This window comes from Cyanistes caeruleus, chromosome 7 (assembly GCF_971803275.1).
Source record: "Cyanistes caeruleus chromosome 7, bCyaCae1.hap1.1, whole genome shotgun sequence".
Taxonomy (NCBI): domain Eukaryota; kingdom Metazoa; phylum Chordata; class Aves; order Passeriformes; family Paridae; genus Cyanistes; species Cyanistes caeruleus.
Genome location: NC_141707.1, coordinates 41,108,773 through 41,135,474, shown reverse-complemented (window position 1 = coordinate 41,135,474; position 26,702 = coordinate 41,108,773). Strand labels below are relative to the sequence as shown.

At 42.2% G+C, this 26,702-nt stretch overlaps 2 protein-coding genes and 1 long non-coding RNA gene across 47 annotated transcripts in view; 1 reads left to right on the top strand and 2 right to left on the bottom strand.

The window, feature by feature from the left end:
- Positions 1-1,770: 1,770 nt before the first annotated feature.
- Positions 1,771-8,898, bottom strand: DAPL1 (death associated protein like 1). Of its 3 annotated transcripts, none has more exons than XM_086896588.1 (5): positions 8,814-8,898; positions 8,383-8,520; positions 5,246-5,333; positions 3,563-3,626; positions 1,771-2,842 (listed from the first exon to the last, which is right to left on the bottom strand). In XM_086896588.1, exons 1-5 carry the CDS (start codon positions 8,857-8,859, stop codon positions 2,783-2,785), a joined length of 396 nt encoding a protein of 131 aa, XP_086752714.1. In that variant the 5' UTR covers positions 8,860-8,898; the 3' UTR covers positions 1,771-2,782. The 3 variants fall into 3 exon arrangements, with proteins under 3 accessions (XP_086752714.1, XP_086752713.1, XP_086752715.1); XM_086896587.1 differs by having other exon boundaries at positions 1,771-2,040; XM_086896589.1 differs by lacking the exon at positions 8,383-8,520 and having other exon boundaries at positions 1,771-2,040.
- LOC111932410 (uncharacterized) lies at positions 8,755-26,699 on the top strand. Of its 3 annotated transcripts, none has more exons than XR_015288912.1 (4): positions 8,755-9,016; positions 11,766-11,945; positions 12,932-13,026; positions 24,100-26,699. It is a non-coding gene; the product is annotated as an uncharacterized LOC111932410 (long non-coding RNA). The 3 variants fall into 3 exon arrangements; XR_015288913.1 differs by lacking the exon at positions 8,755-9,016 and adding an exon at positions 9,189-9,281; XR_015288914.1 differs by lacking the exons at positions 8,755-9,016; positions 11,766-11,945 and adding an exon at positions 9,047-9,183.
- Positions 15,985-26,702, bottom strand: part of PKP4 (plakophilin 4) — a 63,386-nt gene continuing 52,668 nt past the window's right edge. For 17 of the 41 annotated variants that reach the window (XM_086896536.1, XM_086896565.1, XM_086896543.1 and 14 more), the window contains 11 exons: positions 25,812-25,995; positions 25,387-25,504; positions 24,723-24,914; positions 24,408-24,581; positions 23,496-23,646; positions 21,338-21,533; positions 20,487-20,571; positions 20,253-20,379; positions 18,207-18,338; positions 17,427-17,500; positions 15,985-16,972 (listed from right to left, as the gene is read on the bottom strand). In XM_086896536.1, the coding sequence (XP_086752662.1) occupies positions 16,721-16,972; positions 17,427-17,500; positions 18,207-18,338; positions 20,253-20,379; positions 20,487-20,571; positions 21,338-21,533; positions 23,496-23,646; positions 24,408-24,581; positions 24,723-24,914; positions 25,387-25,504; positions 25,812-25,995 (1,685 nt within the window). In that variant the 3' untranslated portion in view covers positions 15,985-16,720. The remainder of the gene's footprint in view (positions 16,973-17,426; positions 17,501-18,206; positions 18,339-20,252; positions 20,380-20,486; positions 20,572-21,337; positions 21,534-23,495; positions 23,647-24,407; positions 24,582-24,722; positions 24,915-25,386; positions 25,505-25,811; positions 25,996-26,702) is intronic. The other 24 variants (XM_086896548.1, XM_086896557.1, XM_086896556.1 and 21 more) reach the window with 3 other exon arrangements.

The following is a 26,702-nucleotide window of genomic DNA, read 5'->3' as shown; positions in this document are numbered from 1 at the left end:
AACTACTGAAACAAGATCAGAAGAATGGATAAAATACTTTGATTTCTGTCCATCGTGAAGTGGAAAGCACACAAGGGCTGGAACAAGTGAAGTGAGAAAGAAAACATGGATAGCGGAACACTTTTCAGATGGTCACTTACCATCACTACAGGGAGTTTAAATGAGAAGTATTACCTTATTGTTCTCCTAATACTACCCCTCTTATGTTTTGTCTTAATTGCAGCACTATGTATTTGCATTTGGGAAATCATGAAGCAGTTGACTTATGTCCTGTCAGCCCTGTGGTTCCTTTCATGAAAATATGTGATGGTTCCCAAGTGAGACTTATGATATGCGTAAGAAGAATCATACATATGGAAGTGGGGAATTGATGAATAACAGGAGCAAAGTTCCAAATATGACAGAGAACAAAGCAATAGGAGAAACAGCCACAGGAATGTAGAAAACAGAAAATTGATGTCCTAGGTCCTTGAAGGGGACAGAATAAAAAGATCACACCCTTCTTATTCAGGACCTTATTATGACGGGCCAACAAACCCCCCAGTCTGACTGTTTCTGTGGTGAGAACTTGCCCATGCCATGAACTTTCTTCATTATATCATAATTAAAATAGTAAAAAGCACATCCCTAGCTCAGCCCCCTCTGCCCACCAAGAGCCCACTGCTTACTGAGCACATACCATGACTTCTTGGAACACTATGCCTTGAGACTGAGACAGAGAGGAGAAGCTAACAGCAACTTAACCATGGAGTGAAGTAAGATCTGCTTGACCTGAGACTGTAACCTACAGGTGTGCCTGCCTTGTCTGTCTCCGTGCCAGCTCTGACAATTCACCACCCAGCACTCCCTTCTGCATACAATTAGACATAAATCAAAACCCTCCACTCTGTATGGGGATCAATTTCTTGCACACCAAAAAAGTGAAAGAACCAGTTTTGGGACAGTACTCTTCTGCAATCACTACCATAAAATATATATATATATATAGTCATAGCAGAATTAAATTCAGAGTCAGTGGAGCTGCACAACCAAATCTCAATAGCAGGACATTATTATCCTCTAGCTCTCTCTATTGTCCCTGGGGTCACTGCAAGCAGGTCATGGCTCAAGGACATTGCCTGGACTGGGATTTACACTAGTTCCTCCCGCTTTTTAAGCTTGACCCTTCACATCCCTACAACTACCAGTCAGTGCTAAGTCTCATACCCCATTCTACAAACTCTAACTCCAAACTGCAGTCACAGCATTCTCTGCACCTTGTCTCCTCCCTGCTACCTGCCCTCCTATGCCAAGGGGTCAGCTCCAAGTCACGTACTTCCTTCATTTAGCCACCCCAGTCCCAAATAGGTTCAAATAGACTTTTTCCACTGAGTTCTTCCTGCTTGCTGCATCCCTGCAGAGGAGCTGGGTTTTCTTACAGAAAGAAATGCAAGAGAAAAATACTTATTACATTGCACTGAAAACCTTCCCAGGACTTTGTGAATTACTTATCATGCAGCAAGTCTCAGGCATGCATTCACCATGGAAAACCTCAGGTTCAACTGAATGAAGCCCCATGTCTTTCAGTCATGACCCGCTTTCTTAGAATCAAGTTCACATCAGCTTTGCTACCATTAAACTAAAAAAAAACCCAAAACAACAGGGCTGACAGTTTCCATTACTTCACTCAAAAACTCACACAGTAAGTGAAACTTTTTGGTATTGAGTAATTACTATATACCAGTAACAGGCTAGACAGAAGCCATGGTATTGTAATAAATCCTGAGTACATTTAGTAACTCTTCTTATATTTTATTGTCAGTAACAGAAACACAGCAAGATACAAGGCACATAGCTTTTGAGCACTTCACCACAGCGTGCTAAGTGCTATATGAAATAGAAACTCACTTTTAAGTAAACATAAGTATTTCAATGATTATCTTAACATTTCCGTGGCTGTTGAATAATGTAAATTCTTTTAGGCAATATGAACTTCTCCAAAGTAGGCTGAGGCTTTTGGTGAGCCACTTGTAATGCTGCTGCATGGATTTTGTGGCTCATCTGTAACATTAAAGGGGGAAGAAAAAAAGTTGTGATAGAATACAGATTTTCAGCTATTCTCTTTCTATATTTCATCCTATTAAAGTAGTTTAAAAGAAGCAGTAAAACCTTAACCCACAAAAAGTTCAAGTGATTAATACACACAATCACAGCAACTCGGCATATTTAGTTATAATTTCTGTTTTCAAAGTGACATTAGTCTGACTTCCTTTAGGGAATTTTTTAATCTTTTTTTCTTCCCTTGTTTAGCAGTTCATAGAATGAGCTTCCAAGATAAGGAAAACAGCAAATAATCAGTATGCCAGAGTTAACAGTAAGTTGAATCAAATTCTTATTTTCCCAGGTTCAAAATCATCATTATTACAGTAGATAATTATCACATTCTAAAGTAGCGAGGAAGCTTTATATACATTCTGATGTATATAAATGATTCTGGAAACCAACAGGAGAAGGAAACAGTGGGTCAGAACAGAGGAGATGAGGACAGGTGGAAGAGAAAGAGGATGAGCTGTATCTGTTCTCCTTAAAACAGTCTAAGCAAAAATTCAAGATTTACAGGCTAAAGATATAAACACAACTGTTGATAAAAGGCTTGTGTTGCAATTATGCAACTGATGTTTTATTGAGCTCTAGGGATGAGGAACTCTTGTATGCTTCAGAGTCTGAAGACTGCAAGAATATAACAGAGAGATAACTGTCAGGTCTTCAGATTACCATGCAAACCAAAGAGCTGCTTGTAAAATCAGCTCTTCCAAAGGGCAGGTGTGAGTCTGCACCAGCAGCCTGAGACACAGGGCAGGAGCTGTAAGCATGTGATAAACAGAAGGGTCCATTAGCAGCTGTGGGATACAAGATTTCACAGGATCCCATGTTATTCCTATGAGAGAAGTCAAAAGGTTCTTGACTGAGTGATGTCAGGCCTCAGATGAAACAGCAAGATATGGGACAGCAGTAGGACATGATGTGCCTGTTGTCTCAGAGATCATTCACAGAGCAGGACACTGGATCACCATCCTGGTGTCCCCTGCCCCTGCCAGTCATGCCACCTCCCTTCCTCAAACAGCTCTGTATTTTTGCTGGACCCTTACAGAAGTTGGAGTGATTTCCACAGTGGGATAAAGCACTGAAGACAAGGTTTTGCTCTGCAGTGTAATCCCAGTTCAGCCAGACACATGCTGCTGGTAATTCTTCCCCATATTTCATTAAAGCTAATGCACCATGCTACTTCACAAGCAGGACACACCTCACTGTCTGGCTGTGCTTCTCTGTACAGGTATGCACAACTACCCAGGGCATGTCGCAGAGAGGGAGAGGAATCAGTAAGAAGAGAAGGCCAGGTACTTTCTAGCTATCTAGCAGCTCAGCCACACAACCACTACAGAAACAAATCATCCCAAGAATATTTAGTGGCAGATGAAAAAACCTGCAACTCCCAGACACCAGTTTAAGGAAAGTTCACTTTTCAACTTTTTTTTCATGTTTAGATTTATGAAGAAACACTGAGTTTTTCTTCCAGACTTACTTTGTTCAGTGCTTCTGCTACCAAGACACCCATGTTCTCAGGTTTTGCAAAGCTGACAATAGCACTGTAAAGCAGAAGAAAAACGTGTTTAGCATTTCCATCTCACAGAAACACTTGAGCACTTGCCACTTTCATTTTCCAGACTTAATACAGAACATTTTGCAATATAAATTTAGGGTTTGGAGCTGTCTTTTCATCACATTGAAAACTATATAATATCAAAAAGGGCATGGTGTTTCAGAATGGAACAACAGAAAATCTGTGTGACAGGCTATTTTATTCAGATATACAAAAACACTGTATAAGAAATATCCTTGACTATCTCAAAAAGGATTTTTTTTTTCATACACTGAAATAACTTCTCAGAAGCTGAGCAGTTATACTCTGATCTACAAAAAGTTTTCTTGATTCCAACCTAGACGCATGAAAAGAATTCACTCTCTGCTTTTGGAGAGTGTTTCCTTTCACAGCAACTATTTGTCAAGCAAGAACTTTTTTTTCACAAGAATATCTCATTAAATCCTCCATATTCTAGTGAATAACACCATGTTACCTATATTTCACAAATAAACAAATCTGTGGATATGAAATCATTTACTTCAACAACAGGAAGAACTTCAGACAGCACATTCTTCTGATGATACTATTATATCCACTGACATCTGTAGCTTAAAATGGAGTAGGGAAAAATCATTATAAACCCCAAATACCACAAACATGACCCTTGAAAAAGTAGATATTGCTTTAATTAAGTTAATGATTCTGTGGATCAGGCAAGACATTCCTACTGACATTTCAATTTACCAATCAACAGTTTGCTACACTGACAAATATAAGTTATTTAAGATCTCTTTATACCATTAAGTAACTATGACTATGGAAAAGACAGCTGCAAAATTACACTCAGACAATTGGTGACAAGTGAAAATAAAAAGTTTCTAATCCCAGAAGAAAACAACAACAAATAAAAAACTTCAGGAACATCACAAGTCTTTCAAATTTAACTGTCATATCCTTATATTGGTTGACTTAACAAAAAGTTAAGTGACATTTAAGAAAAGTTAGTGTATTTAAGAAAAATGTTCAGTCTTTGAAAAAGCTGCAATACTTGTTTTAATTACCACATCAACTGGTTGCTGTTATTTTATTCAAAACAGAAGCATGCCTTCGTTTTTGGGGCAAAACAGCTTGATTAACCTTATAAAGTAGCAAACAGCAAAAGCCAGATTAGATTTTAGACTGAAATAGAGGGTATAGCCTATACAGGAGATAAGACTCTTCCTTGGGGGTAGTTGATGTAGGTTTAATTTACTTCAGAATGTGGACAGCCTAAAGCTCATTCCTACTCCACTGGAAACTGTTTGGAAATAACTGTACTGGAAATAACTCCTTTATTAGGCAGAGGTATGTAATATATTTTTTTAATTTGTGTTCCATAAAACATGACAATAGAGGTGAGATTCAGCCTTTGCCTTTCATTGCAAGGCACTGTCCTTGGGTTTGGAAGTTGTTGGGTTTTGGAGTCCTTTAAAAACAATACTTACTTCAACATCAGCATTATAATTGCACAAGTTAATTTAAGAATTAAACTCTTGTAGAATAAGAGTTTTCTTTGTTTTCAAAGATCAGTACCTATGAACTTGAACTACAGGGCAGGGGTGAACAGGCCCTGCATTGTAATACCTTGACTTTTCTTTTCCTGGAGGCTTAGTACTTTTCTCAAGAGGTCCATTTTCTTGCTTTTTAGACACTCTCATACCTCCAGCTTTAACTGCAAGAAGAAAGTGAAATGTAAGTAAAAACAGCTACAGAATTACATACCACATTACATACACAAGAAGAGAATACTTTTTCCTCCAGAAAACCATTAACCAGAAATAATCTTTCAGTATTTAACTCCATGCCTTACTCGTACACACACATACACAGGAGTAGCCAAAGAGGTGCAGCAAAGGCTTTAAAATTCTGTGTCGTGGCGGACTCATATCAACTTCCAGATACCAAAAATCAAGGAATCAGAGTGGTTTCAGGCACTGCTACATATATTAAACCTTAACATCTTACTACATTAATATGCATTCTTCCCCAGAAATTATTACATCTCAGATTTGTATTTTAAAAACAAAAATGAAAACCAAACCACCACCACTTTCAGGGTTTTGAACAATGTGACTAACAGCAGTAAGGGTTTCATGATTAGTTCAGGGTATTCCAGAATAAATCTAATAATGCAGATAAGAACCAGATGTATACTCATCTTATGTTCCAACATGGTTAATTATATTTTATTAACATATCTGCCAATCAAAACTAATTAACACTAATTAAGTTACAGGTGACCTAACAATAACAATTTACTTTCTGAGGCATGTCTGAAAACTGAATTCTGAACAAAGAACACGTAAAGTTATCTAAAACATTCTCTTAAAACAAATACTTTCGCTTCAGAAGAGCATTTTAAGTTTTAAAACTGTAAGTAAGAAAGAACAACCTTAGTGTTCTTTTCTCATGCTATTGAACAAGTTGCTTCACCTCTCAGCAAGACTCCTATTCTGGTCATGAACAATCAAGGTGAGAGTTTAAATTTGGGGGCAGGAGAGAATAGGGAATGGGGAAAGATTTCTAGAATTACTCAACTAGCTAGCATGAGAAATGCATTTGTATCCATCTGTAACTAACACCCATTTTCTACCAAATCTGACTCCTGATCTTGTATTTCTTGATTGTGGGTTTATTTTAAAAACAAAAATTCTCCCTCAGTCATGTCAAAAGCAGCACTACAATATCAGAGTTATGCTATAGCTAGACTTGGCTTTTCTTCTCTATATAAAATGACATAATACAGTTAATTACACTGCTGCATAAGCAGCAAATTCTTTGCACAATCATCTTACAGCTGCAAAGACACTGGAGACCTAGACTGAACTTAATCCTTCTGGCAGCCTACCTGCAAAATGAAAAGTATCTGAAATGAAAGTTTCAACCCTTTGTTTCCAAATATCTATCAGTAAAGAGAATTGAGATTCTAAACACCCTCAACTCACAAGGTGTGAAACTTCCTCGTCTTTGAGGCACCTTCAAATCTTCAAACTAGGATGACAAGATATGTAAAAAAACCAAACCAAATATCAACAGCAACAAACCAGATCACACAAAAAAAGGCCTGGCAGCTTTCAAGAGGTCTTCTTGACATCATTTCTCTTTATATAAATTCACCCAGAACCCCAGTGCAAGTTATCCCAAGTGTTCTCCCACAGATTTTAGGCCCTTGTCTTTTTAGGAACCAGCCAAACCACAAACAGGAAAATCACTAGAATTTTGGATTTAGATTAAAAAAAAAAAAAAAGGTAACTGAACCTAGACCCACAACTTTTGGTTTGGGACCTTCCCTCAGATGCACAACTGGCAATTTCTAAATACAAGCATTGTTCCTAGTTTTAATTTAGCAGGACAAGGAGATCCAAAGACAGACATTTTAATTCTATGAGGCTTTACACAAAGCTAGGCAAGGAGGAGATACCCAACACAGGAAGAGATACTGAAGCATGGAGAGTCTGGAATTGTGTCTATTACCAATAGGCCCACAAAACAACGTTATCTAGAGTGATTAAAAATAACCCGTCTTCCTTTCTATCTCTGCACTGACTTGAAACTAGCCACTAGGAACATCTGTCCCACCTGCTCACACACATCCATGGTGGGGGAAGAGTTAAACACAGATGCATCTGGGGTGCACCACAAAGCTGTTTTGTAATTTGCTTTCCAAAGCAATAGAGAAGTATGTCAAACTTCGAATACAGAGCTCATTTTTTTTTAATTTTTATAAGTGACCTGTTAGCCATTTAATCTAACAGTTAAGTGACAAAATCTTTTCTAATTTCCATTTTTTTAAAAAACCATGTATTTTAAAAATAAAACAAGAAAGTAAGAAGGCACATTCCCCTTTATGTTCTCCTCTCCAAAAAAAATCCCTACAACAAAAAAACTCAAACAAGAAAACCACACAAAAACAAACCAAGCGAAAACAAAGATAGCTTGGCTGAATACTGGTCAGAATAAAGATGCCCACCTGAACTTTGGTCACTAAGTACATGGCTGAAACCACTTATTCTGCTACCTCCACACCTCAGCCAAGCTGGTCCCCACTGCAGTCACACATAAGCTTCACCAAGACTTGCAAGTCTACAAGTTACAGTATAGTTTACTATCATAAACAGATAGTTTACTATCATGCAAATTCAGAAAGACCAGTACCTCCTCCAGGTCACTGACTGCAGTGGTTTAAAGGCCCTTTCAGGTACAGCTCAACTATCCCTCACACACACACACACACACACATAAAAATCCAAGAATGGATTGGAGACAAGCTGAAAAAAATTATTTACATCCCAAATTCATGTAAAAGCATGCTAAAAAAAACTCCTAACAAAAAAATATTTTCAAGAAAACAAAACAATTCTTAGAGGTACGGGGAGACACACAAGTATGTGCTCCTTAAGCACTAGCTGCTCCTAATAAACCGAGGTGAAGCCCTAACTGGTTTAAAGCCTTGTAGTGACGGCTCCTCAAGTTTCAAAGGCAGTGGCTGTCCTTGCAGTGACCATCCCGCAGCTCCAAAGGTTGGGCCTGCAGCATCTCTGCGTGTGCCCCAGAACAGGCGGGACACAGCCCACACACCAGTGTGTTTGAGAGAGCTCCGCACAGCTCCTGGGAGGGCCCAGGAGCTGCTTTCACTGTATGCACTTACATGCTCCCCCAACAAACACAGGCGCTACTACTCTCGCTACTATACTCTTAAAATACCAGTACTACATCCTTACAGCCGCCACACGGGCAGAGCGGCGGCTGGAACAGTAGGCTGCTCGAAGGCTGCCTCACAGAGAGATCTATCAGGGCAGGGTGGTCTTGGTGGAGTGGAAGTAAATTCTTCACGTTACTACAGGAGGCGAGGGATATGGCTGTAAGATTAAACACAGACATTTAATTGAACATGAACACCCATTTCTCTCGCTATCCCTCAATAACTCGTTCGCGATCACTGAGCGGCACCAGCCCCGCACCCGCCGACCGAGCGCACCCGTGATGGGGCGGCTGCGGGACCTGCAGGGCCGAGCGGGCCGCGCACCACACACCCGCCTCCACCATTCCCGGTCCCACACTGCCGCTCCTCTCCGCGGAGCAGCTGCATCTGTGTGGGACAGTGCGGCGGCAGAGCCCCTCACACTGCGCCCGGAGCGGCCCCAGCCCCTACCTGCGGGATGGCGCCGGCCCGGTGGGATACCCCTCCTTAGCGCCATGGTGGGAGCGGGAGCGCCGAGAACCAACACCAAGCAGTGTAGGGCAGGGCAGGAGCACGGAACCGCGCTGGAAACCGCGAACCGACCCGAGCGGCAGCGCCCTGTGCAATTCGGGGCGGGACGTGGTCGTGAGAGGCGGGGAGTGGCGTGAGAGGAGGTGTGAGGGGCGGAGGGCGGTGTGAGGGATAGGGAGCTGTGTGAGGGCGGTGTAAGAGGCGGGGAGCGGTGAGAGGGTGTGAGGGATAGGGAGCGGTGTGAGGAGCGGTGTGGGGAGCGGTGTGGGGAGCGGTGTGAGGAGCGGTGTGGGGAGCGGCGTGAGGAGCGGTGTGGGGAGCGGCGTGAGGAGCGGTGTGGGGAGCGGCGTGAGGAGCGGCGTGAGGAGCGGCGTGGGGAGCGGCGTGAGGAGCGGCGTGGGGAGCGGCGTGAGGAGCGGTGTGAGGAGCGGTGTGGGGAGCGGTGTGAGGAGCGGTGTGAGGAGCGGTGTGGGGAGCGGTGTGGGGAGCGGCGTGAGGAGCGGTGTGGGGAGCGGTGTGAGGAGCGGCGTGAGGAGCGGCGTGGGGAGCGGCGTGAGGAGCGGTGTGGGGAGCGGCGTGAGGAGCGGCGTGGGGAGCGGCGTGGGGAGCGGTGTGAGGAGCGGTGTGAGGAGCGGTGTGGGGAGCGGCGTGAGGAGCGGCGTGAGGAGCGGCGTGGGGAGCGGTGTGGGGAGCGGTGTGGGGAGCGGCGTGAGGAGCGGTGTGGGGAGCGGCGTGAGGAGCGGCGTGGGGAGCGGTGTGGGGAGCGGTGTGAGGGGCGGGGAGCGGTGTGAGGAGCGGTGTGAGGGGCAGGGACATTTAAAAATCATTGCTTAACATTGAAACGACTTGATTTAGTGAGGTAAATTTTACCCTCTTCAATCAGTAGTGTCTGTTTGAGACAAGTAAAATATTGTCATTCTCGTGCCCTCTTTAAAAAAAATGCACGACCTTAATAAACATTGACGTTTTACACAACATAGCAGAAACACAACCGAAAGTAGATACAGCTAATCTGAAATTATTTACTGTAAAAACTCCTCAGCATTTTCATTTTCAGTATTTCAAATTACAAAAAAAAAAAAAAAAAAAAAAAAAAAAAAATAAGGAAAAAAGGAATTATCTTTTAATGTTTACCATCTATGTTGTAAACTGTGCTATGGATGAAGAAATCTTGATGACATAAGTTGTCAGTTTCTGAACCTGTCAGTGACTGTAACGTTTCGTATCACGACAGCGGTACCCCCGGGGCTGTAGGAGGATGTGGAAGGGCAGGGCGGCAGAAAGGGGTCCTGGGGCGTTCTTACAGCGTTCCAAGGGGATGTGTGTGCGCTCCGGGGAGTGAGACAGCACAGCAGCAGCAGCGCAGCACGACCGGCGCTGGCTCCTCTGCTGCCCGCGGCGCTCGGCGGCCGGAGGAGACGGCTGCTCGCGGTGCCCGCCTCAGGGAGGGCGGCCCGGCCCGCGCTGCCTGCCCGCCGCGCTGCTGCGCCGGGCTGCAGGCGCCTCACGGAACCCACGAGCCTAGTGTCCAAAAGATGTTCTTACATTGCTGTAAGCATGTTCTGCTTTGCTGTGCTAAAGCATTTCATCACAAAAATTAGCACTTTTAAGGATTCTGAAAGCAAAATATGAAAGAAGAAAAAAATTAGTCTTGTAATTATTTGGAATTGTCTTTAATTTGATCTCAATGATTAAAAAAAAAAAAAGGAGAGAGGGAATGTAAAAATAGGATGTGATTAAGTGGAATCTAAAGAAGGGGGAAATTAAGTAAAAAAAAAAGAAAAAAATGGAAGAGAAAATAGACTAAGAAACCAGTAGGTATTTATAGCACAACAACCATCTTATGGGTAGCTACTATTGGCTTGGATCTTTAAAGGAGAAAAAAATGAAAGGACATCCAGTCTAAACTAGATCTCTCTGATGTTTAATTCTGTATGTATGAGGCAGGAAATAGTTTTGAAAAGCAGCAATTTCCTCCCCAGAAAAACAACTTACTTTGCAAATCTTAAAGTCAATAATGCTGCATGTCTCTGCCCGTAAGGATTTAGCCTGAAGTGGATGGTGGCAATTTTGATTGGGGAAATAAATTCAGGTAAAATGATCTGCAGAAGACAGAACAAAAGAAGCCTACTCTGAAGTACTTGGTCAGTAGTAAGGGGTTTTAATATTCATGTTACTCTGCATCAGCAGAGAAATACTGATTTTTCAGTTTATGTACCTGGGCAGTTTGTTACTGCACAGATTGGAGAGGTGAAGTTTCATTACTTACCACATAAGGCAGTCATGTAGTGCAGCTTTGGTGTGCTGCCTAAAGCAATAAAAATTATAAGGTTTAGTGCCATTGTACATCTGTTCTAGGAATTCTTGGGACAAGCATGGGAACTTGGTTTAAATAAGAAATTGTAAGTTAATGTTGACTTCTTACCATATTAAATATAATATACCATTTTTTAAATTTTTCTTCCACCCTCTTTACTTCCTCTGTCACTTCTTATATCTTTAAAGATATATTTTATCTTATATGTCTTATATGTCTTATATGTCTTATATGTCTTATATGTCTTATATGTCTTATATGTCTTATATGTCTTATATGTCTTATATGTCTTATATGTCTTATATGTCTTATATGTCTTATATGTCTTATATGTCTTATATGTCTTATATATCTTATATAGCTTATATATCTTATATATCTTATATCTTTTAAGATAGATACATCTTATATCTATCTGTTGTGTATGGAAACCCTATTTATGTAGTACTGTTGGAGCACCTTATTCTTGACAGGCACCCCTTGGCACTACCTCAACAATGCCACAGCACCACCTTAGATTTGTAAACCAGATTTAATGATTTCATTTATTTAGACTTCTTTCTGTTTTCATTTAGATCTTTTGCGTGTTGGAAATTATTACACTGGTTTGTCTGGGTGAGAAGAATCAGGAAGAGAATAATCCTTCTGTGGCCATGGGATAGTGCAGTTGAAATATCTTGCTTTTCCTGCCATCCTCAGTCCCATTTCCCCATCACACAAATATTAGACTTCAGAGATGTTCATCTGATGCTGGGGTTAGATTTATTTTAATGATAGTAATTTGTGAATGACTGAATTACAAATTAATTTGTATTGTAATGGTTCTATGTATTTTCAGAATTAGTTTTTTCCCCATAACAGAGGCAGATGTGGGAAAGCCTGAGGACAGACACAGAATTTTAATTGTGATAAAGAGACAATAGTCATAGAAAATTTTCCTGAGTGTGAGAATACTTTCAGCATTCTGGAACTCTTCCTATTTCCTGGAAATTTCTCCTTTATAATCTACATTCTACAGGCAGGTTATTAGCTGATTGCAAAGTTTGAAAAGTCACTTGGCAGGAACAAAAATCACTGTGTTCCCAAGCAGACTGTCTGCTCTAATCCAGCTGACAGCTATTAGCATAATTATACACCAGACTTAGTCCACATCTAAAACAAGCAGTTAGCATGCAGACATACAGAATACCTTCCTCATGTGTCATATTTTAAGTCTGATCTCTCTTTTATTTAAATCCTCATGACTCTGCAGCATTTTCCCTTTTCTGTCTTATTTCCAGTATTGCTTGTTTTCAAATGTCAGAATTACTAAATTGTGGCTACTGATATAAACTGATACTGGTTTTATATCTGGCAACTGAATGGTGAAATACTATTACTTTTTTATTAAGCTCAGTGACAGGCAGGCAATACCTTTTTAGATGAGTCAATATAGCTGGTTTTAGATGCTCCAGGAGACCAATGGAGACAACAAATATTCTGGGGCAGGTATATAGCTTATTTTTTATTAATACATGCTTCAACTTCCCCCACCCTTGGTTTTCTGTTTTATGGTAGTTCAGCACAAGTTAATAATGGTAGAGAGATCATCTGTGTTCAGTGTCTGAAGCAAGGAGAAGTGAAAGTAGCCATATTTTCAGTGGGGTTCGTATTGATATAACTAGTGCATATAGTATGTATTTGACAATATCTGGAGGATAAGTCTTGCTTCACATCTGTAAAGCTTGCCTGTTTCTTGTAGGAAACCTGACAAGTTCAGGTCCTGGTTCTGATCCGGTTGCTTCTCAGACTAAAAGAAAGAGAAAAAGAAGTCTCCAGGCTGGAAGGTGCTGGAAGGTAAGGGGCAACATTATTAAGCAGAGGAACCTTACTGGCTGATTTTAATTATAGATTTATTTTTTTTGTCACAGAATGACTAAAAAGATACACCTTTGGTATCACGCTTTATTCACCTAAAGTGCCCATGTTTAAAAAAGTATTGCCGGGCAGTGGAATAAGTGGGTGGATTCTAAAGAATAAGGTTGTAACATACTTGGACAGAGGCCTTTGGAATTTCATCCTAATGGATATCAGTTTCTTCTCAAAGTGCAATTGCTTTTTGGCAATGAATAGGCAGAGTTCATTTCACAGTCCTTCTGACCTTGAGAGCTAGCTGAAAATTAGCGCATTATATATCCTGCTTCTTGTCTTATTCTTTTACACATAATTCATATAACATTGAACAAACCAGAAGGTGTTGTTGTATTGTTTCATACAATAAAATGGTATGTATTTGCTAATATCTGGGGTGCCCTGAAGCAGTAAGGAGATATGGTGCCTAATAGCATTGGCCTGCTCTAGGAGTAGTGCTGCTCAGTGAACCAGCTGACCCTGACAAGCTGATGCAGCCCCTCGGATGTCTGAAGCAATGCTCCTGCTGCAGTCTCCCAAAGGGACACCTGCTGTGTTCTATACAGCACTATACATTTCTACTGGTGTGACAATGAGCGTACTGCACACTAAATCTTCAGTGACATGGCTCATACAAACAACTTAAACAACAGTTATTCCTTGTCTGTGGAATGTAGTTAAAAAAAAAATTAGAATGAAATTGAAAAAGAATATAGAGGAATTAATCACATTGAGGCAAGCTCTACGGGGGGATGTGAGGACAAGTATCAGAACATGAATACTTACCAGAGTTTTAAAAGGAGAATGCAAGTTTCTTCACACATACCATCACATACCTGCCCATTCCATTGTTGAACACATGTCATACTGAGCTTTTGGTTTTCTGTCTATGTTTAAAGCATTTCTTTCCGTTCAAACCAAATGAAAAGTCAATTCAACTCCTACACATTATTTAAAAATACTGGTAATGCTGCCACAGAATGAGGGCAGGCAAGTTAATGTGGACAGCTGAAATGTTGCTTGTAGTCCTTCCAAACACAGCCCGGGACTCAGCACAGCAAGTGTTCCCTGGGCAGGTGTGCTAGTAAATGGCAAAAAATAGAAAATTCCTGCTCCTGTGGTTAGTCTGCAAAGTGGTGTAAAAAAAATGCAATGGGTGCAGCAGCAGAATAACCAGCAAAGGCCAGCACAGCTGTCCAACCACCCACAGGTCACTGTCCAACCACAACCATCCTGCCACGGGAAGAAACAAGGTCGACCTTCCACATTATTTAATTGTGATGTAATTATCAACTCTGAATTAAAATGTCATAAACCAAGCCAAATAAATATCGTCTTTTGATGGGGTAAAAACCTTAATAGGAGCAAAAAGAAAACTCATATTTTTTGAAAATGCATGCATCTTAAACTATTGAATGCCCTGTAAGTTGTATGCATCTCAATACAAACTATGTAGAATCTCTAATAAAGTAGTGATGCCTTTGGATAACGGAACTCATGAATATCACTTCGATGCTAATTGTGAGCTATGGGAACTGACAATGGTCAAATAAGAGATTTTTAGGCTTCAGGCATTAGCTTGAGCCTGTGTGAAACTAATTCTCACTCTGGCCTGAGAAATCATAAGGAAGAATCCAAACAGTCCTTGAAGAAGGAAAACAACCTTTGCTGGTATTGTTTGGATCCTTGTTGCTTACTTGCAAGAAACAGTCAAAGGGTGTAGTTCCTAATTGTCCAGTGATGGTGATATGTTGGTTTAATGACCAATGAGAATTTTACCTCTCGGACCTGTCTATAAAAGAAAATCAGGAATAATAAAACTGGCTCTCTTGTGCAACCCAGAAGAGAGTCGGTGTTGTACAGTGTGGCATTGAGCAAATAACGAACCTTGCTGCAGATTTCTGCCTTCCAGGCAGACTGTCACTTTTCCCCTCTCCATGGCAGTGTTTGGAGAGGTTTCCAAGTGGGGCAGCCAGCACTGAGTCCTTCCCTCACCTCTACCTGACGGCTACAAATGAATCTCTGCACTCTGTGATGGGAAATGACCAACTTTCCAGCACATCTCAGCGACAGCTTTCCCCTAGTGCCTGCTGTTTTTGACAGCTACAGGAATCCACTTGTAGTTACTAAGTCATGTTTGCCTTGTTTTTAAAAAAGTTTATTAATGTTTAAATTACCTTTTGTGAGAATGGTAGTTTGACATTAATTGACATTTAGGGAAAGAAGTAAGAAAGTTAGTCTTTGATACAGTAACTCAAACGCAGAATGCATGCTTGAGTACCATCCTTGGCTGAGATAGATTCTCTTCAAGTCTGTTTACTCTGATAGAAAAACTCATTAGCCTTTTCCCAGTGTTCTCAATCCTTCTTCAGGATACTGGAAACCCTGAAAACCCAAGGAAAATGCAGTGATGCAGAGCAATCATGCTGGTTACAAACAAGGTACAGGTAACAGACTGTACAGCACAGGAGAGTTTGTGATTCAGTTACTTAAAATAATGAAACATTTTTATTAGAAAGAAATCCAAGCAGAATGTAGTCAGAATGGAGACCATCATTTCTAGGACAGCAAGGTGACCTCAATTTCCTTGAGAGAGCAAGGGGAGGGGTAGAGGAGTGATGGAAAGAAAACAGGCTAGAGTTCTGAAGTATCTTGGATTGCCAATATCAAAAGTAAAAACCCAAATCTGAGGAGTCTTGGTAGGAAGGTGCTGGATTTAGCACACTCTGGGCTGTCAGCCTGACACATGTGGGACGTTTCCACTGGAAAGAGCTGGGAAAATAGCTCAAATGTTTTGATATGTTTAACCTGCTTAAGAACATGCAATTAGACTTCATTTTCATGGTATTTGTTTCTGAATATCACACACAGAAAATAATGAGAAAAAAATGAACAGGGAACAGCTTTCCATGGATGAGACTTCCATATTTATTGTTATTCCATGTGCATAGAAAATGGCAGTGAAGTTCCTTATGAAATAGGCAGGGAATGGGAGAGACGTGGATATACTGGACTGGACTTTGTGCTTCAAAATTACACTATTCATTTTTTAAAGTTTGGGCTCTTTTCCTCTTAGAATTCATAACACTTTCTTGGTTTGGGTTTTTTTTTTGTGCATGATGTTTCAAAATCCTTTTCCAATGACACACTGCATTACAAATGGATGGCACTTGAGACCAACGTGGCATTTCCATATTTACACCAACGAAGAAATTTACATGACGCAGTAGCATACAATCCTGACATTCAGTAATAGCAATAAAACAAGGGCAGCCATTGGATTTTTTCTGTACAAACTATCAGAACAAGACTTTTATTCACATAAAAAAATCAGCTTTAATTTGCTCTGACCTACACACTTTCCAAATTCATCGTACTCAATTCTCAAACCTTTCATCACATCGCCCACACCCTCACCAGACTACAGGAGCTACAAGTAATGATACCTAACATCTAAGCAGAGCAAAACCATCCCTGCCAGCTTTTTTTTCCTGACAATTCCTCACTCAGAAAAAAAAAAAAAAAATCATCCTTTTTCCTTCTTTTCTTTCACTTTCACATTTCTTAACCGAAACAACACGGGGCCATTCCAGTCCTTCTCAAGCCAGACAAGAAGCACACTGGGTTTTTCTCTCTGGTGCTACACCCAGGAGTCAGGAGAGCCTGGGTACTGTTCTGCTCGGTAAGAAGATCGTCTGGTGGAATAAAAGTCTACATAATTGGTGGTTGATTTCAGTCCATACTGTGTGGTGTAATCTGAAGGAGCCGGAAAGTGAACTCGATCGTCAAAGTAAGGGTCCTCGTAGCTGTGTGGGGACTGCAGGTACAACCGGTAGGCATCGTAGTTTTTCCTGGTGGTATCTTCTTGGCTGTAGTACAATTGCTGATGCTGCTGGTAAAATGATAGCAAAATAAACTTTCAAAAATATAATTAGCAGAGAAAATACTTTTCCCAAGTGCAGCTCTACCCATGATAGTAATGAAGCTTTCAAATCTCCATGAAATGTACCCAGAGAAATGGAGGAAATGCCTGAGTCTGCTGTGTGTCTCCTCCTACATCATTCAAAGGGAGTAACTCCAAAAGTGCACAACTTTAGAGCTCAAGTACACTAAGTACAGAACCTGGCCATACCTACCAAAACCAGCCCAAACCCAACTCAATTCAGAAAAGAGGTCTCAATTCCTACTGTAAGAAGGTGCTATGGAACCAGCCAGGCTCCAGCTACCCCAAGGCCCCGGCAGCTCAGGGCACTGACCCCACAACTGTGGGAACAGGGCACGTGCCCAGAGCCCCAGGCTGCCCGCTGAGCCCTGGCAGTGCTACCCAGACACAGCTCCGGGCTCACCTGCAGCCTCCGGTTCTGTTCTCTGGCTGGTGAGGAATAGGAACTGATGTAAATTGGTGAAGCTTTGCTGGAACCTGGGAGAATAAAGTTTAACGCATAAGATTCAGTCTTTATTCATTCAGCTTTAAGTCTATTGGTTTTTATTTTGCCTTTTAAGTAGTACCCATGCTATTAAATCTGCCAACTTCAGTACCTACTAATGATACAGTGTAATAACAGAATGAAGGCAAATGTTGTCCCTCAGCAGCAGTTACAGTGAAGCCAGGAGGCTTATGTTGCTGTTTCTCATTTTACAGACTCAAAATCTTTAAAGCAAGGAGTTTCCTTCTCTTTGGTCACTGTCATCTGTTGGTTTGCTACTTGTGTGACATAGTAAGAAGGAAAAGAGAGATCAGAGAAAAAATGAAATTTTGGTATAATTTAGTAATATAATAATATACAACTGCATATCAAAATTTATAACATCATCATCATAATATAATGTACATAATAGTACAATTTTCTGTACTAGTATTTTAAATAAAAATAAGAATTCTAACTGCCTCTTACCTCAAAATATAGAAAGTATCTGTGTTTACTCTGGTACTGGGAAGTTTTACAGAGAACAGTAGAGCCAGGTGCGACCCTGCCCTGTGCCACAGCCAGGGAATACAAGGAATGGAAATGGAAAGCAACAGTTGGCAGTGACCAGCCCGCTAATGCAGTTGTCTGTGTAGGATTGTGAACTCTTCCCACAAGGAATAGCTTCCTGTTCCAGAAGATGCTCAGCTGGTCTCTTACCAGTGTAGATGTCTTTATGTGCAATGACATCGCCCTGGCTACTGTAATACTGCATAGAAGGGTGCGTCCTGTCGTACTCGGAGCGAGGCTCTCTGATTCCCAACAAAGCCGGGGACGAGGACGTGCTGCCAACTGACGGGAAAAGAGAGGGTCTCAAGATTGACAACAAAAGCCTTTTGCACACCCAGCCTTCCTCACCACTTCCTGCTCCAAGGGTGCACAACCAGGGGGTGGGTAAGGACGGAACAGCTGAAGCTATTCCCGGGTGAACAGCCCAGAGCTGCCAGTGGTCACTGCTCTGTGGTGCTCACAGGCAGACACAGGTCTTTTGTGATGCTCACAGCCCAGATATGGGACCTTACCATGCCTAGGACATCACCTGTGTGGAGGAAGAAGATGATACTCTGCTAATGGTGATGGTCTAAGGCCACCCTGTCAGTTGTCCAGCCTAGCTGGCCTCAGTGATCCCTGGATACACAGGTGAGTCCTGGGCATGGTGTGCTCTAGGAGGCCAATGGCCATGGGGGATCCCAGCAAGGGATCATTTTGTGTTTGTCAATAAGCAGCTGAATCTCAACTGCAGTTGTAAGAAGTTTGTTCTGCTAAATCCTCCCTACAGATCACTCAGGCTTTGTTGGCTCAGAAAGACTCCAGCAATGGGAGAAAAATCCTTAAAAAAAAAAATCTAGAAATTTTGCTTCAAAATATTAATTCAAGGATAATCCTCTTCCGCTGATGTGTCTGTTACATCACAGCTCAGAATTCTGTGAAATTATGGATAGTTTAACTACTGGTATTTTCCTAGCATTTTCATGGCTAAATATGTCATGTTATTAAAATTCTGATATGGGTCAATGTAATAATGTGTGTTTTGATAATGAAGTGACTGTAACAAGAACATTCAGATTCAGGCCAAGCATATCTATTCCAACAGGCATCTGCTATGCCCAGAACGGTGCTGCACAGCCCCTCTGGGGATGTGGGCCTCGCACCAACTTCCACTGACTCCTTTGGGCTTGGTCATGCTCTAGAGCAGGAAAGCAGACACTTCCTATTAGGAATTTTTACTAAACTGCCTTTGAAATACAACATCCTCTGAATATTAAATTAGAGCTGCTCATCTACTTCTTATTTGTCATTCAAAGAACTGGAGTAACAGAGTTGTTCTTCTGGTGTATCCTGGGAGAGAAAGCGTTGAGATAGAAATTTGACAGCTGGTGTCAGGATATCCCTTTACACTTGGGTAGAATCCAGTCACTCCCCGAGCCTAAGCTGTGCGGGCTTCCTTGGGTGGTGAGAGGAACTCTGGCACAAATGCCACAACAGGTTTACTTCCTGTAGGAAAATAAATCCCTGGTGGAGTCCTTGTTTTTCAAGTCAACCATGTCATAAAGGAATGTGTGGGGGTTGTTACTTTTACGTAAAGAAGTACTGGTCACTAATTTTAGCAGTCACAGTAAGTAGGTATTAATTCTCATTATTATTATCATTCATTATTATTTCTCAGTATTAACAGAGACCTGCTCTAGATAGTCTCTAGAAGACTAAACTGGGCAAAATAAAATGCCAAATAAAGACAAAATAAAGGCTTCAGGTAGGATTTGTATCAGCTGTCTCGAAGATTTAAATCCTAGCACTGAAGACATTGAAGGAACAAAGTTGAGAAATAAATGAGGAGGAGTCAGGAAAGTACGGTTTTGAGGTTGGTTGCTCATTCTTACGGAACATGACATAGTTGGGAATGAAAATGAGCTTCTCCCTGTGGGTGTGTTGCTGCCAGGTCCCCATGTTCCATAAGGCCACTCCACAATCCTCACACAGCACAGGAGGAATGGCTTTGAACAGAGTAATGGCTGGTAACAATGTCCAGCTCTATTCATTGAGGATTTCACTTTGCAGGAACAGCTCAGAGAGCACTCAGAGCACGTGAAGTACTTTGCTCAAACACCAAGGAGCAACAGCCTGACCTCTGTGTTTTAAATGGAATTAGTACCAAATGGAGAGGCTGAGTTAAAAACATGTGACAGCAGGTCCCCTTCACCCTACCTGACTGACCTGACTGCATGACAGGTGACATCTGCTGATTGGCTGTGGATAGAGAAGGATGGGATTTGAATCTCTCTCGTTCCAGTGTTGATACTGGTGTAATAAAGTGACTTTGATTCCATCCATCCTGTGGAGTGACAAAAAGAAAACCACACCAGAATAAATTGCAAGTTATAAATAAATGAGGAGTTTTTGTGGCACTGTTTTCCAGTGTAAGCTAATTTTACGATTTACCTTTTTGTAAATGCTCCGGAGGTCTCGGTACTGCCACAGCGTGTTCAGTACCTGGGCTGCTGCCTTGACAACCTTCAGCGAGGACCTGAGGAGGTGAAAAATATGGCAGTGTTAGAAAGCCACTGAATTCCACTTCAAAAGAACAGTGTTCCTAACCTTTGCAACAGCCTGAACCTGCTGCTGTGGGGCAAACCAGACCCTACATCACCAGCATGAGCACAGCCAAGCCAGCAGCCTCACCCCGAGAGGGGCTCCTGCTACCCCATCCCCCAGCCACAGGGGCCTCCTGCTGCTGACCCAGCACACACTTGTAGGTTCCATTTCCACTAGACAACCACGGTGCCAGCAGAGAACTCGTCTGACAGCCTCCCCAGAGCTCTGGGCAGGATCAGCTCCCCTCAGCCAGCCCTTGCTTGGAAATGCTGTTCAAGGGTGTCCCCCGGGCCACCTTTTCCTTCCACTGACCAAAGGGCTGGACTGGGTACAATTCACAGTTGCTGGGATACATCCTGACAAAGGTGCTCACGTAGTCTGACTTGGAAAAGCTCCAATATTTTATTAAACTTGTAGGTGTTGAAGAGGTGACTGGTTAACTCATTTAACCTGAACAGGTCCCATGACCATGGTTACTGTGAGCAGCTGTACAAGCCTCCAGAAGCCTGGGACAGAAAACACTGCCCAGGACAGTGGTTCTGGTGGTTCCTCCCTCCCAGTGAGACTCCAGGTGACAGCTCCTCAGACCCAGACTGCAAAGGCAGATCTTTTTTTTCACTCAAAGAAACATTTCCTGCATTCTTAAGCATTTCAAATGGACACAAACAGCTCGGGTATGATCTTGGCTGCCTACTTGCCTGTCACCTCTTCCCTTCGTTATGTTGACCAGCTTCTCTATCCCACCGGTGTCGGCAAGGGCCTTGGCATTCTCCATGTTCTTGCTGGTGACCTCGTGCAGGGCGCAGCAGATCGCAGCCACTGTCTCGTCCGACAGGATGCTCGGCCCATTGCCCCCTGGCAGCCGATTGACCAGGTCTCGCATCGCGTATTTACCTGGAAACACACCCACAGAAACAGGTCAAAACCACAGGACTCAGCATAAAACTGCAGCTGAAGGCAGTGAGAAGCAGCACAGTATCAAAACCTGTCAAGAATTCACATTTTACATAGTCAAGAGAGACCACATAACAATTTTTAAATTTTTTTTTCTTTCAGCTTAAAAATGTGAGAAGCTGAATTTTGCACTAAAAGAACTATTTTAAACAAGAATTATTTGGAGAAAGCAGAGCTGTTCAAGGAAAAACATTAGGCTGCTTATTATGATTGACAGAGCAGTGCACATTGCTGGGCTTCATCTACGGGAGGATTGAAAGAATCCTTACAGTAACTGGGAATTTTTTCTTCTGGGTGTTCTGTTCACCTTGTATGCTACCTGTCAGCTCTGTCAGGCTCCAGTGGCTGTCTGATGCCAGAGATAAGCTGCACATAAGGGACAGTAACTAAGATAAGGTCAAGGTTTCTTCCTGTTTGGGCTGTACTGTTAATTGAATGATTAATAGATTTTAATCAGACATGTATTTGTACATAACAGTGAAGATTAAGAAGCATTGCCCAAAGTCATTTGCTATCTATTTGTGTAATGTGCCTGAGAGGAAAAAATAAACAAAAGGGAATTCTGCAGGCAAAAGGAAACCCACTGGAAAACTATCCCCACAAGGCTGTCTGCAGCAATACCCCACCATTTCCAACCCTCTAGCTCAGCCACGTGCTGCATGTTCCAACATATATTGTGATTTGCTGGAGTCCTCATCTCTCATTTCCTTCAGTGAAATGAGCCCATTGTTCCCTTCCTATACCAGCAGAGAAGCTCCTAAAAGGGTTTCTAGCATGGGGTAGCGCACAACTCGCCTCACATCCCACAATGTTTTATCCAGTGGTCTGTTGCAGAGTGTGTCTGAGGCCAAAAATTCTTTCAGAGGTATATCTTTGACAGGGAGAGGGAGGAGATGGAGGACCATTCCCAAACTGAAAAGTTTTGCCAGGAATAGAAGAAACATCCTGACAAGAGAATATCACCTGAGTGTGACCTGCACAGGGATGGTGCTATGGAATAGGATTCTCTCTTTACACATTTCTCATGTGTAGCACTTGACTTCAGGAAAACACACTCTGAATGCCCCAGATGGAGAAGCTTCAGAAACAGATAACAAAGCTCTGTATCTCTCTTTTTGAGAATAATGATCCTCCTATCTCTATGAACAGTTGTTATATCCTTGACCCCACAATTCTACACATAGAAAATGCTTTTGTAACGAAAGTTAGACTTTTTTATATCATGCCATTTGTTAATAGAGTTCACTGAAGCCACAGCAGCCTGAGGCTGAAGCATGTTCAACACTAACAGAATGAGAAACCCCAGGGCAGGAAAGCTGATTATTATTTTGTTGGGTTTTGTTTAATGTTAAGTAAGAATGGCACAGATTAATGCTTAAAGGGTTAAATATTAGAAATGACAATTGAATTTTTCTAGCAAGCACTCCTGTTGATTACTTAGTTCAGCAAAGACACAGATGCTGCTCTGTATCTGTGTTTTCCTGGAAATATTTTACCAGAAGATTTCTTCCCTCCCTTCCTGTCCAAGATTGTTAAAAAAGCACTGCTGTTGTGGCAGCAGAGCTGTTCCATCCCCAGGAACATGTGGGAGACCTGCACCCCCCAAGCAGGTAAGCACTGAGCTCCAAGGAAGGAGAGCTGTGTTTCCATCCCATTTGGCATTGGGGGTTCTCTGTCTGGTATGGCTGACTCCCATCCACAAAAGCTGGCCAGCAGCAAACTAATGTGGCAATATTGCTCTGGAAAGCTGCTGCTGTCAGGAGGACTCATTTATGTGACACAACTGATGTGGCACAGGAACATCAAGTGTGCCGTTGCCATTAGAGGAATCTCTCCTTGGGTTTTCCATCCAAGGTCTGACATCTGGGTGCAGGTGCTCTCTTGAGGACGGTCTGTACGTACCAATGAGCTCCTTGTTGCGGACGTCTAAGGCCATGTTCCTTAAGGCAGTTGCCACAGATGACACCACTCTGTCATTGTCCATCCTCAGCAGCTCCACGAGGATGGGCAGCCCCTTCTCCTTCCTCACAGCAGCGCGGATGTAGGCTGCGAACTGAGCAGAGCCTCAGTTACCTCCAGCCCACCACATCACTGCCACTGGAACCCTCAAGCATGTTTGGTCATTTCCAATAAAAGATGACATGTTTGATGTGTGCTTTTTCTGTGACTATGAAGAGCTAGCTCTTTGCCCTTTTTCACTCATTCCTCTTGCAAAGAGAGAAAGTATTCGATCAGATGATGATTATTGAAAAGGGAGCAGGGGGCTTTGGTTTTGTTGTATTTTTTTTTTAAATACCAATTTCATAACGGTCAAACTGAAAAAGGCTTAGCTGGCTTGCTGCAAGCAAAGGAAGCAATTAATGCTTGCTGTGTTTTTTAATTTCTCCATGACAAATACATGACACAATATAGGCTTCTCATGTGCTGCTTTTGTAGCACATTATATACAATGGCAGGAACGTATGGAAACAAGGTAAATTAATGTGTCCTGGTCTTATTTCAACAGCACCTTCCCACCAGAATTCACAGTTAGAAGACGCCGGAAGGTTGTTTTGATCTGATATGCACTGGAAGAAGCTTTTTCTGTTTATTTAAAATAAAGGCCAGCTTCCATATGGCTCTTGTTGCCCCAGCTCTCTGCCAAGGCTTTTCAGTGTGGAAACATGACTGCAGCATGTGAGCACTAATGCACAGACAAGAAGGGAATGCTCAGATGCACACGAGAAAATGACAAGTCCCCTACAAACACATTCCAGGGTCTTACTAGAAAAAAGGGCTGGACTACAAAGAAAGAAGGAGCAGGAATTCCCATACCTTCCAATTGCCTGCAGAAAGGTTCTGGAGTGATCCTGCAGAGCCCTCCAGAGTGGCTGGGTTGGAGCTCTCTGCCAGGAGTGTCAGGTATGGCTTCACCACCGATGGGTGCCAGAGCATCTCCACCCCTTTAGGAGACTTGGAAAATCCCGGGATAGGGCCAACTCCATCCCACTGAGGAAGGAACACAGATTTGTAACTGGACAAAACCTCTATATTGTCATTCAATGTAGAATTGTTTTTGTCAAGCTATGTCCTCCCCGACCGTGAGCCAAACCCCACATGAGGTATTTGCAGTACATGGAAAATACAAACCTGATCCTCCTGGGAAGTTTTTTTTTTCTTCTTCTTTTTTTTCCCCCAGCAGCTTGGCTCTGAGTCTTTGCTGGGTGACTCTTTTCCCAACAAGTCATCCAGTTCATTGATTCCCAGCAGCCGTGCCTGAGGTACCTCCAGTTCCAAGCGGTAGGAAAGGTTCCTCAAGGTGCACACACAATTCTCCACAGTCTGAACCAAAACAGAGAGACATCACATGTCACCAGTTCTTCCTCACACAGACACAAACCAAACAAAACCAGTTCAGCAGAGGAGAAAAGACACTGGGAGCACAAGTGCTAAACTCTAATGCTGGACCTTGGGCTGTGTTTTGGCCGCTTCTCTGGGTAAATGAAATCTCTCTCAAATATGACAATTTTTATAAGAGTGGTGTTTGCTAAAGTGGCTTATTCTTTAGTATTCTGAAAATGAAAAGCATAAGAGCTTATTATTGTTTTCCTAAGAAACAGATACTGCAGCACTGCTGAAAACAAGAGGACACCCTGTGTTATGCAGCTGAGCTTGGCTGTGCCTCAATAACCTGGGGCTGGGAGCAATGCCAGTTGAGTTGAGGACATCACCATGCTCAGCTGAGCTATACAAAGCCCCAGGATCTGACACACAGGTTAGCACTGAAGTATCGGTAGATGAGACATGCACACACCTTGCTGTCATAATCTGAGGTGTTCACACAGGTGTGGATCACATAGAGCAGCGAATCGACCAGTCCTTCACAGGACCTCATCTGCTTTCGTGCCTCTTCCCCAGCGGAGCTCAGGTTCCTGAAGGTTGGAATGACAAAGGAACACGGTGTGTGCAAGGACAGACAGATAATCACTTACTAGCCAGTTTACAGAAGGTTTTTATGCAGCTGATTGGTAATTGGTTAGCAACTCCTAGTGACTAACTTGGTAATTTTCATGTTTTTCTATTTGGGAAGAAAGGACAATTGTAAAAGCTGTCTACATGATAGAACTCTGTAATTTATAGATTAAAACAATTCCTTTGTCTTTAAAATTACAATACAAGAAAGACCTGCTGGATAACATGATTTCTCTTTAAAAGGGAGTATTCTAAAAGAGCAAATACCTCAGGCATCCTGTTGTATTGCGCAGAACAAGGGAAGTCTGAAATTTAATTTTATGATCATCATCAAAGGAGGAGCTGTTCCATCCCGAGTGGGGCACTATCACAGTGTTTGTCAGCGTGGACAAAGCATCTCTAATGATTGTCATCTTCACGGCATCACACGAAGACAAGTTCCAGAGAACCCCTTAGAAGACATTTCCAGAGCAGTAAAGTCAGCAGAGACTTAGCAAACAAACATGAAGCAACACTGACAACTTAAAAGACAATACTTTAAATATGTGATGCAATTCTGGAGCAGGCAGAAGGTGGAGAGCCAGCATCCAAAAAGGAGGAAAGCAAGGTGAACAGTAGAAGAGGGTATGGCTTTGGCTGGATTTTTTTCCAATAAGAATGGCCTGCCCTGGCATTCCTGCTACCTTGCACTGTATACCAGGGATGTCAGGTACTGAGGAGCAGAGAACATACAAGAAGGGACGTAAAAATCCCACAGACACTTTCTTCCTGGAAACAACAGCAACAAGTCCAGAGCATGTCCCATCCATATATCAGCCACAGAGAACTGCTATCCACCTTCTACCCTCGGGCAGAAATCCCTAGTCCCCTGCCTGGCAAAGTCTCCATACATGACATTCAGACACAGAAGTATGAAATCTGACATAAATTACCAGCAGAACTGTATATACAAATAACATGCTGAAGACAGAACTGAACCTTCTTTTTCATCATGAAAGACAGATTAAATACCTTTTCTGAAGAAGTCATCCTTGATTACAATTCAGATTAAATACCATACACATTTACATAGTTTGGATCCATCTTATGAATTCTGCAAGAACTTCTTTAAAACAGTTGCCAAGAAAAGATAATAAAAGCTCATAATAAAAGAAATGT

What these genes read in the sequence shown, in the direction of transcription:
- DAPL1 (XM_086896587.1), bottom strand. Translation starts at nt 8,859, where the DNA reads ATGGCGCTAAGGAGGGGTATCCCACCGGGCCGGCGCCATCCCGCAG. An exon ending in GCTCTGCCCGTGTGGCGGCT is followed by an intron (nt 5,334 to 8,382) that starts GTAAGGATGTAG and finishes TTCTTCTTGCAG; the next exon opens with TTAAAGCTGGAGGTATGAGA. An exon ending in TAGCAGAAGCACTGAACAAA is followed by an intron (nt 2,041 to 3,562) that starts GTAAGTCTGGAA and finishes TTAATGTTACAG; the next exon opens with ATGAGCCACAAAATCCATGC.